Consider the following 20225-nt stretch of genomic DNA (forward strand, 5'->3'; position numbering starts at 1 on the left):
ACTGTTCACCATAACTGATATACATACACAAATTTGTAGAGAATTTTGTTCAGGATCTTCTCAACAGTAGCAGCCTCACTGAAGCTATCCGGTTGCAAGAATACAATTATTCTTGGTTCTGAATTATGTATTGTTGCTGTTGTTATCATTTTTATTTTTCACTATTACTTGATAAAAGCAAATCGTTTTGCTGTCTGATCCTTCCTTTAGAAACCAAACTTGTTGAATTTATTTGCAAACATAGCTAAACAGTTTCTACATAAATTGATTGTGTCCATTCATCGCTTTCAGTGCAAGGTGAACTAACTCACATTTTCATCCAAATCAACCTATTGAAGTTCAGAAAGCACTTTCCAAATTGTTGATTAGATTTAATTAGATTTAAAAGAAGCCTCGGTGGTGCAGTGGTTAGAGCGCAATACTACATCTGCTGATCACTGGCTGCCAGCAGTTTGGCAGATCGAATCTCAGTAGGCTCAAAGTTGACTCAGCCTTCCATCCTTCCAAGGTCGGTAAAATGAAGACCCAGACGGTTGGGGGCAATAGGCTTACTCTCTGTAAATCACTTAGAGAGTCTGTAAAGCACTGTGAACCGGTATACAAGTCTAAATGCGATTGTTATTAATTACTGATTCTCTTTATAATTCCAAGTAATCTGAAGTATTATCTGTGATAGATCTCAACCAATATGGAGTCCTTGTTATAGCTCCTTTATGTATAGGTTAAATTTCAGAAATTGCAGCTAGTCTATCAAGAAGAGATTCTGAGACTTGAGACAGGGGGCTAATTGTAGCACAAGAATTGACACCTTACTGTAGTTTGTTCCTCCAAATCATTAATGCACATTTCCCAAGAAAAGAAATGAAGACTGTTTTTGCAAGGTCTTTTATTTCTGGAAGGGTTTTGGGGGCATCGTTGACCAAGCTGGTGAGCCAATGACTATTTTGAAAAGAATAAGGCATAAATTTAGGAGGCTCTTTCACTTCTCTTGAAGTGTTGAAAACTGGCAAAAATAAATTTTAATAGTATGCAAACACAATGAGTTTCCAAATTTAATAGTACTGGGAACTGCAGGCTGCACACAGTCAAACAGTATATTTTCTGTCTCTGTTATAGCAACATGCAAAGTCTTAATGGACAATAGAAGGGCTATGAGCTTGTCCTTTTCTTTTCAAGCTGAAAGTGGCAACTTGATGCTTTTCAATAGGAAATCATCAATTAAAAACTTCAAATGTTGAAGATGACCCATTAAATGCCTGAACTGAACCAAATAATTCTTTACTGTGTCCAAAGTATTGTATTCGGTATTTTCCTGATTCAATGGTCATTGGGATTTGCCATTTTATTATAGATGTACTTTCACCCAATTTGCCTTTCTTCCAGATCAACCTAATGGGAAAAAAAATAAGTTTCATGAATGAAAGTGGTTGTCTTAATGCAGGTTGATTCAGTCAAATGCAGATTAATCTCAGTTTTCAATATGATTTCAACTCAGGAAATATAATCTCATTTCGGAGCTTCTGAAAAAAATGCTGCATTTATATCCACACTGCAGTGCAACTTAGTTAACAAAATAAACTCAATCAAAAACTAGCAGTCTCTCAAAATCCCATGCCTTGAAGACATAATCCATTCTGTGGATTCTAAAACACCTTCATTAGTGGAATACTGAACTGAATACAGAAAATTTCTAAAGAAGATGCTACCAAATTCTGTGGGATAGAAAAGGCTTTCTCATAAACATTTCTATAGCTGAGGTGAATTTGTCTATTGTTTTGTTGACATCTGTGCTAGGACCCAATGATACAGGGATGATGAAAATCAAAAACAGTAGCATTATAGTAAAAACATACTGCATTACGGTATATATAGGAGAAAGACAAGCAGAGACAAACGATGCAGCCAAGAGTAGGATCATTATGGACTATGATTACAGTAATTCATATATTGTGGGGAAAGGAGAAACACTGCCTGCCTTGTACTTTTAAAGTCAATGTCTTCAGGGAAAGAGTGTAAAATTAAAAAAACACCTTGACAATTATCTTTCATTTATGTTCAAAGTCTTTAACAGCATAATATGTACAAATGAATGATTACATCATATATCAACAGTATAAATAGTGATGGTGAACCTTTTTTTCCTCGGGCACTGAAAGAGCACATGCAGGAGTGCCCACATCCATAATTCAATTCCTGGGGAGGGAGAAAACAGCTCCCCCTGCCCCCTGAAGGCCCCGTGGAGACTGGAAATGGCCTATTTCCCAACTTCTGGTGGGCCCAGTAGGCTTGTGTTTCAGGCTCCCCAGGCTCCAAAGGCTTCCCTGGAACCAGGGAAGGTTAAAAACGCCCTCCTCCATCCCCCCTGGAGGCTCTCTGGAAGACAAACACACCTTCTCAGAGCTTCTGTGTGAGCCAAAAATCAGCTGGCCGTCACACATGTGCACGTTGGACCTGAGCTAAGGCAACAGTTTGTGTGCCAGCAGATATGGCTCCCTTGCCATAGGTTCACCTTCACTGGTATAAATGGTTGGATTATTATATTTATACAACTCAACCTCTCACTTCATCACCTTCAAAGCTCACAGAAGAACTGGAACAGCCTCCAAATTAAAGAATCATCATTATATTTTTTCTACATAATGTTTATATGTGTACATTTTGTTTTTCCCATCCACTACAATTAACCCATTTATTTATTTATTTATTTATTTATTTATTCATTCATTCATTCATTCATTCATTCATTCATTCATTTATTTATTTATTAGATTTGTATGCCGCTCCTCTCCGAAGAACCTGGGAATAGATGCATGTCATCCATGCCTTTTGACAGATCCTATGATTGCCCTGATTCAGGTGCAATTGCACGTAGAGGTGTATTGAAATCATTCCTCCCAAACTCTATCCTCACTATAGTTGTCTACTTTCAAGTATTGTTTGACCATAAAAGGAATTTTCCAGAGATGAATGAAAACCTTTACACCTTTTTCAATGTAGGTTCTAGTCCTGGTTTTTGACCTCCCTGCATTGTTTCGATGTTTTAAAAGTGACATCAAATGGGTCTGTGCATCTGTTTTTGGAAAATGTAGCAGAGTTTGAGTATCTGCTGAAATATATAAAGTCTTGACAGGGTTACTTACTGAGTTTCCCACGAGGCATCGTCATGCAGCACTTGCCAGCTTCTAGAAGTGTCATTGTGTTTCTCCACCGTAAGGAAAGTAAAATTGGCCTGGAAAGAAAAAGCAGTGATAGAGACATGAAATACCAATTTGCTCCCCAGGAACTATCAATTATGTATATACAAATATATGTACTGGATAAGACCAGAGGAACTCCTTAGATTGTCTAATGGTTTATTATTTAAATCTCCTTTACATTAGTATCTTTTGTGCTTGTTTCCTCTTCCCCATCCTCCTCCACCATATTTGCAATTATGATCAGAAAGAGGGAGAGAGGAAGGGAGAGAGAGGGGCAGAAAAATACATAGACATTGCAGCTGAAAATTATTTGGTCAAATGCATATCTCATATCTCACCATATATACCGCAGAACTCCTTGGATTTGCTCCTACAAAATGCACTTCAGCAATCTCTCCCTGGGTAAAAGAGATGGAATGAGTGAGTGTTGAGAAAATGAACTGTAAATCACATTCATGATACAAATGGGATGAACTCTGCTATGGCACAAGTCTTTTGAACGTCAGAGCTTTTCCTGTTGTGACTCACCAGCAGCCCATGCAGCTGGTAGTGGATCCCCAGTGAAGGGCCACTCTTCTTACCTTCTACCAGAGCTCCCTCGGAGGCCGTTACATGTGCATGTGTGCCCATGAGTCATGCACATACCTATCAGCATGAGATTTGGCTTCTGCGCATGCACAGAAGGTCAAATCTTGCGCAAATGCAAGAGCAAGATTTTGCCTCTTTCGCCAATATTTTTCCTTCTGCACATACACAGAAGCAAAAAATTGGCGAAAATAGTCAAAATCTCACTCTCACCTGGGGCATGTCAGGGGCACGTAGTGGGTGCGTAGCTGCGTATGCATCCAGGATTTTACTACCGGAGTTGCGCACCTTGGAGCACTGGCTGCTGCCCGCCACTGCAGATCCCATTCGAGATGAGGCTGATGAGGTGATGCACAAGGAGCTTGTGCAGCTGGCACCCGAGTCGGACAGTGAGAAGGCTGGCGAGGACTCAGTGTCAGAGGCAGAGGTTCAGCCAGGGACTTCAGAAGCTCAAGGACCTCACAGCAGTGATGAGAAAGAAGAGGAGGAGCCTCTTCTTAGTGTACGAGCACACAAAGCAGCTAAAAGGCAAGAATGGCTACTCAGGAGGGGGTCTCCTTGGGAGTAGGCTTGGGGCTAATTGGCCACTCCCGAAGCCTACTTAAGGAATGAAGCAGATGGAAAAAAACTCTGCAGGAAACAACTTGTTTGATAGTTTGTTCGATCGTGTGCCTCTTGTTTGGAAAACTTCTGCTTGGACTATCTGTCTTGGCTTCTGTTTTGTGGACTGATTTCAACCTTCATGAGCTTCATATGATATCCAGGACTAATTACTTACCTTTTCTTTATGATTTTATGGACTTATGCTAGCTGTTAATGCCATATAATTAACAGTGGTTTTCTCAAGAAAAGACTGATTCAAGATTTAATTGTGTGTGAGCACTAAGAGTCTTCCGGGAGTTGGGTAGCATATAAATTAAATTAAATTAAATTAAATTAAATTAAATTAAATTAAATTAAATTAAATTAAATTAAATTAAATTAAATTAAATTAAATTAAATTAAATTAAATTAAATTAAATTAAATTAAATTAAATTAAATTAAATTAAATTAAATTAAATTAAATTAAATTAAATTAAATTAAATTAAATTAAATTAAATTAAATTAAATTAAATTAAATTAAATTAAATTAAATTAAATTAAATTAAATTAAATTAAATTAAATTAAATTAAATTAAATTAAATTAAATTAAATTAAATTAAATTAAATTAAATTAAATTAAATTAAATTAAATTAAATTAAATTAAATTAAATTAAATTAAATTAAATTAAATTAAATTAAATTAAATTAAATTAAATTAAATTAAATTAAATTAAATTAAATTAAATTAAATTAAATTAAATTAAATTAAATTAAATTAAATTAAATTAAATTAAATTAAATTAAATTGTAGTGGTTAATCGCTTAAATATAGATTTGAACAAACTGAGTGTATGCTACGTTTTCTTTGGTCTGTAGCTGGGGCAGAACATTTCCTATTCTCAAAATGAGAAGCATTCCTGATGGCCAGTCAACTCTTCAAATGCAAATGGGTAAGGATGTGTGTATATATCTGTGCAGGTACATATTCTGATAGGCATTTCTTTAAAGAGTGGAAATATCCTTAGTGCTAGAAACCTTGCAATAGGAATGCAGGCATATATACAACAGCATTCAGAGCTTCAATGTAGAAGATAATCACACTTTCCGGAAATGTCAATGAAAGGATGCAAAGTGAAGTGGTCAGTGTATTGAGTCAATGGCTAGAGGAATAGCCCTGGAGCAGCAACTGTGAGTTCAGGAGGAATCCCAAATTATTCACTAGTCTTGAATGGAGAAATGCAATCCTCCATCATTATAACTGTTTCATCCCACCAAGCTAAATACTGTAGCCTCCAGTGCCTAGCTCAATACACTGATAGCTCCAGCTATGCAGCCTGGGCTTAAGATGTATAATTAGAGATCACCATCATATAGATGTTCCTTGTGTGAGGGACAGGCATCTACCCCAGGAAAGGTCAAAGGATAATACAAGAATTAGAAATTACTCTCAAATATTGCTGTCCAGTGATTGAGGCAGTTATGACCCCACAGTTCCAGGTGCATTCAAATGAAGTTGATTTTATGGAACCATTTCAATTAGACTTTCGTCTAGTTCTAGGACAGTGATGGTGAATCAATGGCCTGAGTGGCACGCGGAGCCAACTCTGCTAGCATGCGAGCCATTGCCCTAGCTCAGCTCCAACGTGCATGTGTGTGCCGGCCAGCTGATTTTTCGCTTGCACAGAAGCTCCCAGAGGGCACTTTTGGCTTCCAGAGAGCCTCTGGGGTGGGTGGAGGAGGGTGTTTTTACCCTCCTTCAGTTCCAGGAAAGTCTGGGGGGGTGAAACACAAGCCTACTGGGCCCATCAGAAGTTGGGAAATAGGCAATTTCCGGCCTCCAGAGGGCATCCGGAAGATGGGGGAAGCTGTTTTCGCCCTCCCCAGGCATTGAATTATGAGTGTGGGCACTCATGCATGCACGATAGCACACATGCATGCTCCTTTGGCACCTGAGGAAGAAAAAGTTCGCCATCACTATTCTAGGATATGGTACTGCATTGAGGCTGCATTGGTTCCCTCTGTGAATGACCTGCACTGGAAATTACACTAAATGAAGAAGGGATCCAATCCTACCAATTGTTCTGAATATTGCAAGATACTGTAGATGGCAAATAAATTTGATAAATAAATAAAATAAATACTTCATTAGCATTTGATACCATCCTCTATAGTATCTTGTTGCCATCTCATATAGTTGAACAAGCTGGTTTCCAGTGTGTTTGATCCTTCTTATTGGGTTATGTTTAGAAGTTCTCTAAGCTTTTAATTGGCAGTTAGGATCCTTATTTATTTTATCGATTTGTATAGCTGATCATCTCAACAAATGACTCTTGGAAGATACCAGAATCAACAGTTACTAGAACAGCCAGGAAATGAGTTCCCTTCATATCCTCTGGAGCCCCAGGTCCAGAATCTGGCCACTTGAGGTCTTACAAAAAAAATAATAATAGAACAATTGGCACCTTCCTTAGGAAGGGTCTACAGCAGAAAATGCACAATCCTTAACTTATTATTATTATTATTATTATTATTATTATTATTATTATTATTTATTAGATTTGTGTGCCGCCCCTCTCCGAAGACTCGGGGTGGCTCACAACAATAGTAAAAGAACATAATAGTAAAACAAAACTAATATATATATATATATATGTGTGTGTGTATATATACATATATATATATATATATATATATGTATGTATGTATGTATGTATGTATGTATGTCACATTTTTTTTTGCTGAATTTGAAAATTAAGGGAGACTAGGATAGATCTATTTCGGCCTTATTTTGGCCTCATCAGCTAGCCATACCCACTGGGACTTGAACCTGCAACCTTTGCCTTGTAAGGCAGAGAATTATCCTCTAGGCTACAGTATCCAATCCCTTCAGCTCTGCACCAGGGAAGGTTTATATATTTTTGTGTTGAATCACCCTGGTGTATTGAAGGAACATCACAGCTCCTTATTTGCCTCTCAGCCCAACCTAGGGCCATTTCCAAGGCAGTTAATTTTATTGATAGCCGACAATTCTATCTGTATGTGTCATATGGTTTTTTTTGCTGAACTTGAAAATTAAGGGAGACTAGGATAGACCTATTTCCGCCTTATTTTGGCCTCATCAGCTAGCCATACCCACTGGGACTTGAACCTGCAACCTTTGCCTTGTAAGGCAGAGAATTATTCTCTAGACCAGTGTTTTTCAACCAGTGTGCCGTGGCACACTAGTGTGCCGTGAGACATGGTCAGGTGTGCCGCGAAGCTCAGAGAGAAAGAAAGAGTGAGAGAGAGAGAGAAAGAGAACAAGAGAGAAAGAAAGAGAGAGAGAGAGAACAAGAGAAAGAAAGAGAGAAAGAGAGAGAGAGCAAGAGAGAGAAAGAAAGCAAGAGAGATAGAGAAAGACATAGAGGGAGGTAGGGAGGGGGAGAGAAAGAGAGCAAAAAAGAGAGGAAAGAAGGAAGAGAAAGAAAGGGATGGAGAGAGAGAGAAAGAAAGAGGAAGGAGAGAGAAAGAAAGAGGAAGGGAGAGAAAGAGGGAGGGAGAAAGAAATAGAGTGAAATGGAGGAAGAGAGAGAGAGAGAATTCTTTTGTCCAAACTTTTTTTAGTCGCCCCCCACCACCACCACTCAATGTGCCCCAGGGTTTCATAAATGTAAAAAATGTGCCGCGGCTCAAAAAAGGTTGAAAATCACTGCTCTAGACTATAGTATCCAATCCCTTCAGTTTTATATATATATAAAACCCCAATTGTTAAAAAACCATGCAACACATACATACCAATCATAAAATATAGGAGCCTGGGGGAGATGTCTCAGTTCCCTCATTACCGTCATGTTTATATTTTTCACTTTCTTGGGTATAAATTTTATAATAAATAAAACAGACTGGTTTGAGAGATGTGGTGCAAAGGCACTCTGTGAGCTTCCATACTTGAGGTTTCCTAACCCTGATCCTAATTTAATGTCCTCACTGCTGCATCACTGGAAATTCTTGGAATGCTGTTATGTAGTGAGCTAGTATATTGCCACTCAAAATGATATGATTAAACAAGATTTAAAAATACAGCCCAAAAAAATGATTGGGGAGGGGGGAGGAGTATACACACCGCTTTGTATGTTGGTTGAACATCTTGTAGAACATCACCGTACTTCTGACCATGTGGCTTTTTATCAATAACGGGAGGCAAAAAATTTAGGTTTGTTATGTTTAAGATGGGTGGCTCTGGAAGATTTGGTAAATTTTGAGTGGTATCCTGAAAAAAAAAAGTAAATCAGTTTGAAATGAAAGGTGCTTTAATCTTCTTAACCTTAAAAGGAAATTTTATTTATTTATTTATTTATTTATTTATTTATTTATTTATTTATTTATTTATTTTTTTATTTATTTATTAATAGAGTTGAAAGGGACCGTTAGGTCATCGAGTCCAACCCCCTGCCTGAGCAGGAAACCCTACAGCACCCCAGCCAAATGGAAGTCCAATCTCCTCTTGAAGGTGTCCAGAGTTGGGGAGTTCACCACCTCCCCTGGCAGGCAGTTCCATTGGTTGATCGCTCTGACCGTCAGGAAGTTCTTCCTTATTTCCAGGTTGAATCTCTCCTTGGTCAGCTTCCAACCATTGTTCCTCGTTCGGCCCTCTGTTGCCCTGGGGAATAAAGAGACCCCCTCCTCACCGTGGCAACCCCTCAAGTATCTGTAAACTGCTATCATGTCCCCTCTAGACCTTCTTTTTTCTAGGCTGTCCATGCCCAGTTCTCTCAATCTCTCTTCGTAAGTCTTGGTTTCGAGTCCCCTAATCATTTTGGTTGCTCTTTTTTGCACCTTCTCCAGAGTTTCGATGTCTTTTTTGTAGTGAGGTGACCAGAATTGGATGCAGTACTCCAGGTGGGGTCTGACCAGGGCATAGTAGAGTGGTATTAGTACTTCCCTGGTCTTGGAGCGTATTCCTCTGTTGATGCAGCTTAGGATTGAGTTGGCTTTTTTGGCTGCTGCTGCACATTGCTGACTCATGTTTAGTTGATTGTCCACCAAGACTCCAAGATCTCTTTCGCAGTCACTACTGCTGAGTGGGGTATCTCCCAGGCTGTAGGTATGTCTAGAGTTCTTTTTGCCGAGGTGGAGGACTCTGCATTTGTCGGTGTTGAACCTCATTTTGTTGGTATGGGCCCACTGTGATAGTCTGTCTAGGTCTTCTTGTACTCTGAGCCTGTCCTCAAGGGTGTTGGCTACCCCCGCCAGCTTGGTGTCATCTGCAAATTTTATTAGTTCCCCTTTTATTCCCTCGTCCAGGTCGTTGATGAAGATGTTAAAGAGTACAGGACCGAGGACAGAGCCCTGTGGTACTCCACTGTCTACTTTTTTCCATGTGGATTTGGTGCCGTTGAGGACAACTCGTTGGGTGCGGTTGGTCAGCCAACTGTTTATCCATCTACATGTGTAGTAATCTACTCCATTTTTTTCTAGTTTGTGGATTAGGAGATTGTGGTCGACTTTATTGAAAGCCTTACTGAAGTCCAAGTATATGAGGTCCACTGAGTTGCAGAAGAGGGAATATATAATAAAAAATATTCTGCTGCATGGGGTTGAGAGATCCTGTTCAGTATTTCTGTATTGTCTTCCAAATCTTCAGTTCTCTTTTTCCTTTTCTCTTGTTTTTATTTATGGACTCCTTGAAATGGGTCTACGACAACTTGCCACAGCCAACTCGCCATGGTAAACTCACCAAAGCCAATTTGCCACAGTGAACTCACCAGGGCCAATTTGCCATGGGATAACTCAGCAGGGCCAACTGTGCGACAACTCGCAGTGGGGCAAAAACTACATGAATATCAAAGAAATAAGGGAATAGAAGAGGGGTGACAAACTGGTGGCCTGTGGACCGGATGCATCACGAATAGGTCACGCCCACCCCGGCTCCAGAAAGGCAAAAAAAAAAAATCACAATATGTCACGTGATGTCATGTGACGTAATTGAGTTTGACATCCATGGAATAGAATAATTAAAGAAAGAATGCCAAAGGAAGGACAAACATGAAAATAATTTTAAATTACTTTAAATAATTAAATTGAATTGTTGAATTGTCCTATAGTGAGTTGTCCTGTGACGGGTTGTTAATGGTGAGTTGGCCATGGCTGTGGCGAGTTCTCCCATTCTTCCTTGAAATATACTGCTCAGAAAAATAAAGGGAACGCTCAAATAACACATCCTAGATCTGAATGAATGAAATATTCTCATTGAATACTTTGTTCTGTACAAAGCTGAATGTGCACAACAGCATGGTAAATTGATTGTCAATCCATGTTGCTTCCTAAGTGGACAGTTTGATTTCACAGAATTTTGATTTACTTGGAGTTATATTGTGTTGTTTAAGTGTTCCCTTTATTAGGCCTAGTTTTAAACTTCCATAGCAAACTACAGAAGCAATATTATTCATACTTTGTTGCTTGTTTACTCTAAGAATGTACTTTATAAAAAAATAATAATAATTAACTTGAATAATTTTTTCATAGTAGTAGCATAGATTAACAATACATTTATATGCAATGGGATGGAGAACAAAATCACTTGTTCAGAGTTTATATTGATGGAACATCTCCACATCAGAATTTGAAACCTTCTATCATATGTCAAATTGCCATCTATTTTCACTTGTAACTAAGAATCAGAGATTCTTTATCACTGCATAATTGCAATTTATCATTACCGTAGCAAGAGCTCTGGCCATGCCTTGAAATAACTGTACATAGGCAGAAAGTGTGTGTGGTCCAAAAATGGTGGATGCTCCTTCATATCGTTGAACCTACAAAGTGAGACATGAAGATCTATGAATTCATGACTGCCTCATAATCCTAACAGAAATCTAAATTTTCTACGAAGTGAGGTCACAAATCATTCGTGCTACTTATTTTTGTCTTAAGAATATTACTGGTTAATTACCTGATATTCTTCATAAGTAGTTACGTAGTGGGTATAAATGCTGCTCAGTCCGGAAAGTATAATATCCATTCCTGCTTTTCCTTGAATTTCAAATTCCTATGAAACAGAAGGAAGGAAGGAAGGAAGGAAGGAAGGAAGGAAGGAAGGAAGGAAGGAAGGAAGGTTAGTTAGTTATGAATTCAGAGCATCGATAGCATTTATTCATTTGTTCAAGTTTTATACCATGGTTAATTTCAAAAAAAAAAGGAAAATATGATAAATAATTAGAATAGACTATTTTTATTATGATCATTGACCACAATGGCAAACAGAAATATGTTAGAATTGAATAGGTTGTCTTAAAATAATTACAATATGCATTAATCTGCAAAAAAAATCAACTCCCTCTACCCCAAGGAAAACTGCTGGCAAATAAAATGGTCATATATTATAAATGGAAGAAAGAAATATTTTCCTTTCTGTTTAGATGAAAACTTGTAGATACAAAGCAAAGATACGAACTTGTAAAGAACTAGTTTTGAAGAGAATCAGGTATCTCAAACTTATTTATTTTAAACAGCAAATAGGCCACATATTGTTCTGCCGGGCTTCTCCACACGAGCCCCCAATTAAGTTCAAAAGTAGAAATTCAGACACACACAGTTGTACAGTCAATAACACTGTTTTATCAAGAGGAAAATACAAGCCAAACACACTTTTAGTCAGTCAAAGTATTCTCCTTCAAAGCAACAGCCTTGAATGCTGCAAAGAACAATAAACAAACACAAAGCAGATAAAAGGCAGCTGTAAAGATGTCACAGCCACCCCCCTTCAAGAGTTCTCAAGTCACAAACTTAACTATGATTTAGTTCAAAAGTCCTGGAAACAGTTCAAAGAGTCCTTGTAGAATCCTGATGCAGACTTCCGGTTTCGTTGAGGACCGCAGCGGAGTCTCTTGGCAGGGCTCTGCCTTGAGACTCCTTTCACCCTTCCAGAGGTCGCCCCAACGCCATCGGATCGAGTCCGGATGGCTCGATCCTAGAACAGGGGATTTCCCTCTGTCCGAGGGGTCGTCGCCGAGGCTCCGGAGGCAGGGGGTCTGTCCTGCAGCTCTGGATCAGGGAGCACCGGTCCTCTCGCAAGAGGACTCGGCCATTGCGATCCCACCAAACCAGCGGGAAGCAAGAAAGAATCAGAAAAGTGAAAGCAGAGATTAAAGCTACTCTTATTGAAAAAGGAATACACTAAAGAAAATACAATCAAGGTAAAAAGATTTTTTTTTTCTGTTTCATGTTAAATAAGAAGATAGTAAAAGAAAGTAAAAGAAAGCGGAGAATAAAAAAGTTTTAAAAGAAGGCAAAAGAGAAAGTTGTCTAAAAACATTGTATCCAGGCGCAAAATAACAGCCGGAACTTACTTTCACTACTTTCACTTATTGTCTTGAATTTCGACTTGAACTGTCAAACGCTTGAAAACAAGGGGAATTTAAAGGATTTCAAAATGAGACACTAAAAGGTTTAACATATATAAAATGACATTACTTGGCTGAATATTTTTCTCCCCTTTTGAAGCAATTGGTTACAAAAAATATTAGAAAATGAAGTCCGGGCTCGGATTTTTCTAGCAGAAGGATCAAGACTGCTTACTATCTAGTCACAAAACTTGAATAAATATATAAAAAATATTTTTCTCCTATTTGGGATTTCTTATATTTGGATTATCTGATTGACCCTATTTGGATTACTTCGTTGGATCATTTCATTTGGATTAACGGCGGTTCGGTTGGATTCATAGCGGAGAGGCTTTACATTTTCCCTTAAGCTGCGAGAGACGGATCGACTTCATTCTAACATTGGATAATTAAATTGCAATCATTTGGAAAACTGAGATTCTATAAATTTTGAGAAGATTAAACTTTACTGTTTTTATTCTTTAAATCAACGGGACCTTCTTTTAACCTATACTAAAGTGTTTTCTAAAACAGATTAGATCTTCAATCAACAAAATTATTCTATTATAAGAGGAATATTAATAATTGGTTTTTTGCTTCTTCCTTCTTACAATTTTAAGTTTTGAATTTTAAACCCATATTATAATCATCTTGGTTTTGTATATGCATTGTTAAAAATCCTTGGCTTCCTGCTCCTCCTTAATTGAATTATATTTTTTCTTTTCTTTTAGATTGCCCTCTTCCTTTTACTCTCTTTTTCTCTTTCTCTCTATTTTCTTCCTCCTTCCTCCTCCTTTGGTTTTCCTTTTTTCTCTCTTCTCCTGCTGTGCCAAACCAATTTCTTTTTTCTTGATACTTAGAGTAATAAGAGTTTACGAGTCATATTTTGAATATTGAACTTTAATTGCATTTGTACTTGAACTATATTTCAAATTTCAGTGTGTATTTGAATTTTTACTGTGGTTTGCTTAGGGTAATTAATTGCGTAGGTTTGGAATTTATAGCGATTTTCTACACACTGCTAACATAAAATAATACTAATTTTAAATTTCAAAATGTCAAGTACTTCTACTTATACTAAAACAATTAAGAAGCAAACATCTGTTGCATCGTCCCCTCAAGGCTCGCCTCATCCCTCCCCCGCACAGCCGGTCTTATCAGCAACTATGTTTACTAAGGAGAAGGAGAAAGAGAAACCACAACAACCTTCACTTGCCTCAATTCAAGAGACACGAACTGCATTAAATGAATTTATGCTTCAATCTCAACGCGATGCAACTCAGCAGAGAGACGAAATAAAAGCAGAGATGGTTGAAATGAAAGTAGACACAGGAGAGATGAAAGACCAGATGAAGGAGATCAAACAAACCTTGAAAGACAGTGAAGACCGAATGAAAGCAGCTGAAGAAAAGGCGGAGAAAATGGAGAAAAGAATTGATCACTTTGAGGACAGAGCGGATTCACGCTACAGAAGACATGATGAATCAATTACACATCTGGAAATGCAACGTGCGTCATATGGGCTACGATTTCAAAATATAATAGAAGAAAAGGATGAAGATTTAAAGGCCATTATGGCTGACATTATTGGGAAAATCCTCAAGATAGACCCACTTGAAATAATAAAAGAAATCGATGAAGTTTTCAGAACTTCGAATAGCTACATACGTCGTTTCAACCTTCCACAAGAGATTCACATCAAATTTGTAAGAAAAACTTTGAGAGATGACATATTGCATTGGTCAAGAACTGGTCAATTACAACACAAAGGTAAAGAAATAAAAATATTAAAACAAATTCCAAGATGTGTCCGAGAGAACAGAAGAGATTACCATTTTTTGACCAAACTCTTGATCAAAGAGAATATAACTTTTCGCTGGCTTATTCCACAAGGACTGTCACTGACATGGAAATCAACAAGATACAAGTTGGAGAATTTGGATCAAGCAAGAGACTTTTATGAAAATAGTGGAATAAGTGAAATGGAACAGCTAACAAGAGAACTGGAAGCAATGCAGGCGGAAGCCATGGGGGCATCTGCACAAGTGGAGGAGCAGGACCACGGGGCCAGAAGAAAGCAACCCCAGCGGGAAACCAAGAAGTACAATAAATGACCACATCGAGAGACTTAAAAATTTTCTCAGTAAATGTTAATGGACTAAACAAACCAAAAAAAAGAAAACAAATATTTTCTAAAATTAAGAACCAAAAGGCTCAAATTGTTATACTTCAAGAAGTACATATAAAAAAAAGTAATCAGAATTTATTGCTAAATACTAAAATTGGAAATATGTATGCTGCATTAGCAGATCAAAGGAAAAGAGGAGTAGCAATGTATGTTGAGAGTTCTATAAATTCCAAACAATTATTTAGTGACAATGAAGGTAGAATTTTGATTGTCCAGGTTAATATTGAACCTAGACCTCTTGCTATTGTTTCTATATATGCCCCAAATGATGATCAAATTGCATTTTATAAAAAATTACATCAAAAAATTATAGAGTTAAATTTGGAAAATATGTTAATTATTGGAGATTTTAATGCCATAACAAATAGGCAATTAGACCACTCGGGGGAGAAGAAAAATAGTAAAAAGAAAAAAAGAATTTATTACCCTCCACTTTTCAAAAAATGAAAGCAGAATTACTATTGAATGATATTTGGAGGGAAAGACATCCCCAAAGAAGGCAATATACTTTCTACTCAAACCCCCACAAAATTTGGACTAGAATAGATATGGTGTGGGCTCCCAAAACAACAGCAGAGTATATACAAGAGGTGGAAATAGATGTTAATACTTGGGCGGATCATAACCCAGTTATAGTCTATATGAGAAATAGTAAAAAGCATTATAATTGGCAAATGAATAGAAATATTTTGAAAGAGAAAGAATATAAAGAATGGATTGAGAAGGAATTAAAAATATTTTTTGAAATTAATAAAAATACAGATACTACTCCCCAAAATTTATGGGATGCAACTAAAGCATACATAAGAGGATTAACAATATCCTACACAGTAAAATACAACAAAGAAAAGAAAAGAAAATATGAACAATTAACGAATGAATTAAAACAATTAGAATTTATATCACAACAAAATATGAAAAATAAGGATTTGGAGAAAAAAAATGTAATTAAACATAAAATTAGACTGGAAGAACAAAATCAAATACTGGAAAAAATAAAAAGAGCTAAGCAACAATATTTTGAACATGCCAATAAACCAGGTAGATGGTTAGCATATAAACTGAGAAAACAGAGACAATATAAATTAATTAAACAATTAGAAGACAAAGATGGAACAATAAAATATGACACAGAAGGAAAAGCAAACATAGTACAAAGTTTTTTTAAAGAATTGTATAAAGACGATAATATTGAGGAAGGTGAAGTATTTAAATATTTAGAAAGTTCAGAGTTACCACAATTAACAGAAGAACAACAGGAGAGGATGGAGAGTCCTATAACAATGGAAGAACTCCTTACAACTATTAAGAAGCAAAAAAATAACAAAGCCACAGGACCAGACGCTATCCCAGCAGAGTGGTATAAAATAGAAAATGAAACATTAAGAAATAATATGTTGCAAATCTTTAATGAATGCAGGTTAGATGGTAAAATTCCTAAATCATGGTCTGAATCTTTGATAACTTTAATTCACAAATCGGATACAGCAATGGAAAAAATTAAAAACTATAGACCAATATCATTATTAAATGTAGACTATAAAATATTTATTGCAATATATGCAGATAGGTTGAAAACGGTAATAAATAGTAAAATCCACTCAGACCAAAATGGTTTCCTGCCAGGCAGACAAATTAAAAATAACCTTAGAACAATTATTAATGTATTAGAATATTATGAGCAACATCCAGATAAAACATTATCATTAATGTTCTTGTTGGGGATGGATTTTAAAGCAGGACTTCAGCAGGCAGGAACCAAAGTGAAAACAAACTTTATTTTATAAACAGAAATAAGTTCATTTTGCCAGCTACGCTTTATCAAGCAGCTTCTAACGAAAACATGGCTGCAAGCACACAAGAAGGTTAGATTAGAATGTGCTCGCTCACATAAGCAAGCGGATATATATATAGGAAAAAGAGAAAGATAAGGATTGTGGGAGTGATGTAAGAGGGGGTGTGATCAGAGAAAATAAAGAAACACAGCAACACTTTAACTAAGGAAAGTCTCTGTTGGCTGGCAATCTCAGCGTGACACCCCTTCTTTGGCAGTCATCAGGGACATTGATTCACTTCAGGCACAGTTTCTCAGAAAGGTATTCGTGTTGGTCAGCTGGCAGTGGCTTATTCAGCACATCAGCGATCTGTTCATTTGAAGGCACATATTGTAGTGTCACGAATCCTTGTTGCACATATTTTCTTGCATTTTTATATCGTAAATCGATGCGCCGTGAACGTGCTCCCACATATTCAGCGTCAGCAATGAATTTCACTGAAATATTATCCTCCATAATGACAATAGGTTTCATTGGCTCTGCCCAGATACTAGTAATGAGAGCAGAAACATTGGTTAAATCATTGCAACAGTCAGAAACACAAGCATATTCGGACTCAGTGGAGGAACAAGAAATAAATCTCTGCTTTCTGACTTTCCAATAAATTGGACACCCATTCAAAAACATTATGAAACCAGAAGTACTTTGACGAGTCTCAATGCCCAATCAGAATCTGCATAGCAAATCAGTTTAGGATACTTGTTTTGTTCTGGTTCCAGGAATAACTTTATGTCCATCGTGTGCTTCATGTATCTGAGCAATCTCTTTATACATGACCAATGAAATACAGTCGCGTTGCCTATGTGTCGTGACAACAAATTCACACTAAGTGAAATGTCGGGTCTTGTCCAACTACTAATATATAACAATGACCCAATTACTGAGCGAAAAAGTGTTTGGTCCTTAAACAAAGAACTGTTTTGGTATGTCAACCTATAAAAGTCTGTCTGCATTGGAGACCGACATGGGCGTGCATCAGCCATGTTGCATTGTTGTAACAATTGATCAATCTTATTTGATTGTGAGAGACTAAACCCCTTCTTAGTTTTCTGAATTTGAACCCCTAAGTAATCATGAATGTGTCCTAAGCTTTTTTAGTGTGAAATGTTTTTCTAAACCCTTTGCAAAACTCTCACTCATATGTTGATTTGGACCAATATACACAATATCATCAACATACACAAGAACAATTTCATAAACATTACCTTGCCCTTTTGTAAACACGCATTGATCAGAGTCGGACTTAATAAAGCCCATTGAATTTAGTTTGTCAATTAGACATCTATGCCACATTAAACCAGATTGTTTCAATCCGTATAGACTCTTTTGCAGTCGCCAGACACATCCTTCCTGGTCCTGGAATCCGGGTGCGCCTTTCACGTAGATTTCTTCATCTAGATCGGCATTCAGATAGGCAGTTTCAACATCAAACTGGAAAACTTCTAAATTCAGGGCAGCGGCAGTTGTTAAGGCAATTTTGACACTTTCATTTCTGACAGTAGGTGAATAAGTATCGGTGTAATCATCAGGAAAAGTCTGAGAGAAGCCTTGTGCTACTAATCTAGCTTTGTATAGTTCCTCACCGTTTGGCTTTCGCTTAATTCTATAGACCCATCGTGTGCCAATAACTCTCTTATGTTCTGGAGGGTCAACATGTTTGTACACCTTCAATTTCCTTAAACTGTCAAGTTCAGCTTGCATGGCATTATACCATTTTTCCTGTTCAGGTTCAGGTAAATGTTTTATTTGATAAAAATTATCGGGAGGAAGTAAAACATTGTTACAAATAACAGGAAACAATTTTTGAGCTACTTGCGCTTGATATCTCTGAGGAGGAACTCCTTTTGTGGTTCTCTTGGAACGTCGTAGAACCGTGGTCCATTCATTTTGGTCATCTCCATCTTCATTTACATCACTAATAACATCATCTGCGACTGGTGAAGACTGTACATCAGGAACATCTGGGACAACTGGGACATCTGGGACAACTATCTGAGAGTCAGGTTGCGCTGTACCTTGAACATCTTTAGGAAAATAAACTTATGTATCATTACTGTGTATCCTGGACCAATTTGTATCTTCCTCAAATTTTGCTGAATTGGAAACAATAGCTCTGTAATTAGAGTCAGTAAATTTATAATACTTGGAACTTTCATCAAAACCTATAAATCTCAATTTTTGTGCCACTGGACCACCCTTCTTTCTTTGAGCCAGTGGAATGTTAACCATGGCATACGAGCCAAATATGTGAAGGTTTTGAATGTCAGGCTTCTTCCCATAAAATATATAGTACGGAGTTTGTTTTAACACACTGCTCCAAGTACGATTAACAAGGTAGTTTGCATACCTTAATGCTTCGCCCCAATAAGCATTATCGAGATCAGCGTCTTCTAAGAGACAGCGATACATAGTCTGTAGAACACCTTGCCTTCGTTCAGCAATCCCATTGTGAGCCGGAGTGTAAGGGGCTGAAGCTTGGTGCCGTATTCCTTTGCGTCTCATCCAGTTCTGGAATCGCTCTGAGACATAAACTCACCACCACGATCACTTTGGATTCTTCTGATACGGACACCGAATTGATTGAAGACCTTTGCAGCAAAGTCTGTAAAGATCTGAAACGTCTCTGATTTCTGTTTCATTAGATACACAAAGCCATATCTAGAAAAACTATCAACAATTGTTAAAAAATACTTATTGTTACCCCTAGTAGGCCGAAATGGACCGACAATGTCGGTATGAACCAAATCGAAAATGCGTGAAGACAAACGAAGGGCATGTTTAGCAATGGGGGCAGCCTTTGATTTAGATTTATTACAAACAAAACAATCAAGATAAATAGGACAATTACTATCAACTTTGAAACCGTTCACGCACTCAGGCATCTTAGATAATACATCATAGGAAGCATGGCCCAAACGTCGATGCCAACGGTGGATGCACCTAGAATGAAAAGGTTTATTTTTTAGTAAAGGTTTAGCATTTGCAACATTATGCGGAACATCTTGTGATTCATTGGCTTTATGAGCCTCTGATTTTATAATAGCAGCAGGTTTTCTCTCTGGGCCTGCGCTTTCATGTTTTGGAACGCTCATACTTACATCTACCAATGAACGAAAGTTCGGCTTGAGGTAGAAAACACCACCAATCGGAATGGCATGTGCGACAACAGTGCCATTTCTAATCATGTGGATATCAGAGTTCAATAGCATTGCTTTGTAGCCTAAGTCTTTGTTTAGGTGATGAAGGCTGAGTATGTTGCTTTCAGAATTTGGAATGTAGAGAACGCGTGGAATCGTCTGGTCCAGTTCATCTATGTAGATTGTTCCTTCTCCTTCGACTCGGGATAAGCTTTTTGAGAAACCATACACCTCCTTAATGTCAGATTCACGTAATTCCGTAAAGAGTTCTTTTTGGTGAGTAATATGAAAAGCAGCTCCACTATCTATAGTCCATAAACGTTTTGTGTTGTACTCA

The 20225-nt window shown here is 37.4% G+C and overlaps 1 protein-coding gene across 1 annotated transcript in view; it reads right to left on the reverse strand.

The window, feature by feature from the left end:
* Positions 1-888: 888 nt before the first annotated feature.
* The window catches only part of LOC139168583 (putative neutral ceramidase C), a 95750-nt gene continuing 76413 nt past the window's right edge, over positions 889-20225 (reverse strand). The window contains exons 18-23 of the mRNA XM_070754206.1: positions 11300-11395; positions 11067-11162; positions 8471-8617; positions 3536-3595; positions 3141-3229; positions 889-1389 (exon numbers count right to left, since the gene is read on the reverse strand). Coding sequence (XP_070610307.1) covers positions 1215-1389; positions 3141-3229; positions 3536-3595; positions 8471-8617; positions 11067-11162; positions 11300-11395 — 663 coding nt within the window. The 3' untranslated portion in view covers positions 889-1214. The remainder of the gene's footprint in view (positions 1390-3140; positions 3230-3535; positions 3596-8470; positions 8618-11066; positions 11163-11299; positions 11396-20225) is intronic.

This window comes from Erythrolamprus reginae, chromosome 5, assembly GCF_031021105.1.
Source record: "Erythrolamprus reginae isolate rEryReg1 chromosome 5, rEryReg1.hap1, whole genome shotgun sequence".
NCBI classification, from domain to species: domain Eukaryota; kingdom Metazoa; phylum Chordata; class Lepidosauria; order Squamata; family Dipsadidae; genus Erythrolamprus; species Erythrolamprus reginae.